Source organism: Eimeria tenella, genomic scaffold (assembly GCF_000499545.2).
Source record: "Eimeria tenella Houghton genomic scaffold, Eth_scaff2762, whole genome shotgun sequence".
NCBI classification, from domain to species: domain Eukaryota; phylum Apicomplexa; class Conoidasida; order Eucoccidiorida; family Eimeriidae; genus Eimeria; species Eimeria tenella.
In genome coordinates, this window is record NW_013542638.1 from 3310 (window position 1) to 3582 (window position 273).

At 64.8% G+C, this 273-nt stretch overlaps 1 protein-coding gene across 1 annotated transcript in view; it reads right to left on the reverse strand.

Moving 5' to 3' along the window:
• The window catches only part of ETH_00043605 (uncharacterized protein), a gene marked incomplete at both ends in the record, with an annotated part of 3012 nt that overhangs the window by 2443 nt on the left and 296 nt on the right, over positions 1-273 (reverse strand). Inside the window, one exon of the mRNA XM_013375407.1 lies at positions 1-229. Coding sequence (XP_013230861.1) covers positions 1-229 — 229 coding nt within the window. The remainder of the gene's footprint in view (positions 230-273) is intronic.

Here is a 273-nt window from a genome sequence, read left to right on the forward strand (position 1 = left end):
CTGAAGTTGAGGGCGGTGTCTCGTTCGCTGCTGCTGCTGCTGCTGCTGCTGCAGGGGCTGCTGCTTCGAAGACCTCCAGCTCGCTGCTGCCCAGCTCCGCCAGCAGCCTGCTGCGGCCGTCTCCTTCTTCCTGCTGCTGCAGCACCCGCAGCTGCTGCACCGTCAGAGAAGCAACTGCAGCAGCAGCAAACGACGGACGCAGCAGCAGCACGCACTCCAGAGACTCCACCTGCAGCAGCAGCACAACGCACAGCCAAACAACTCCGCCGCTGC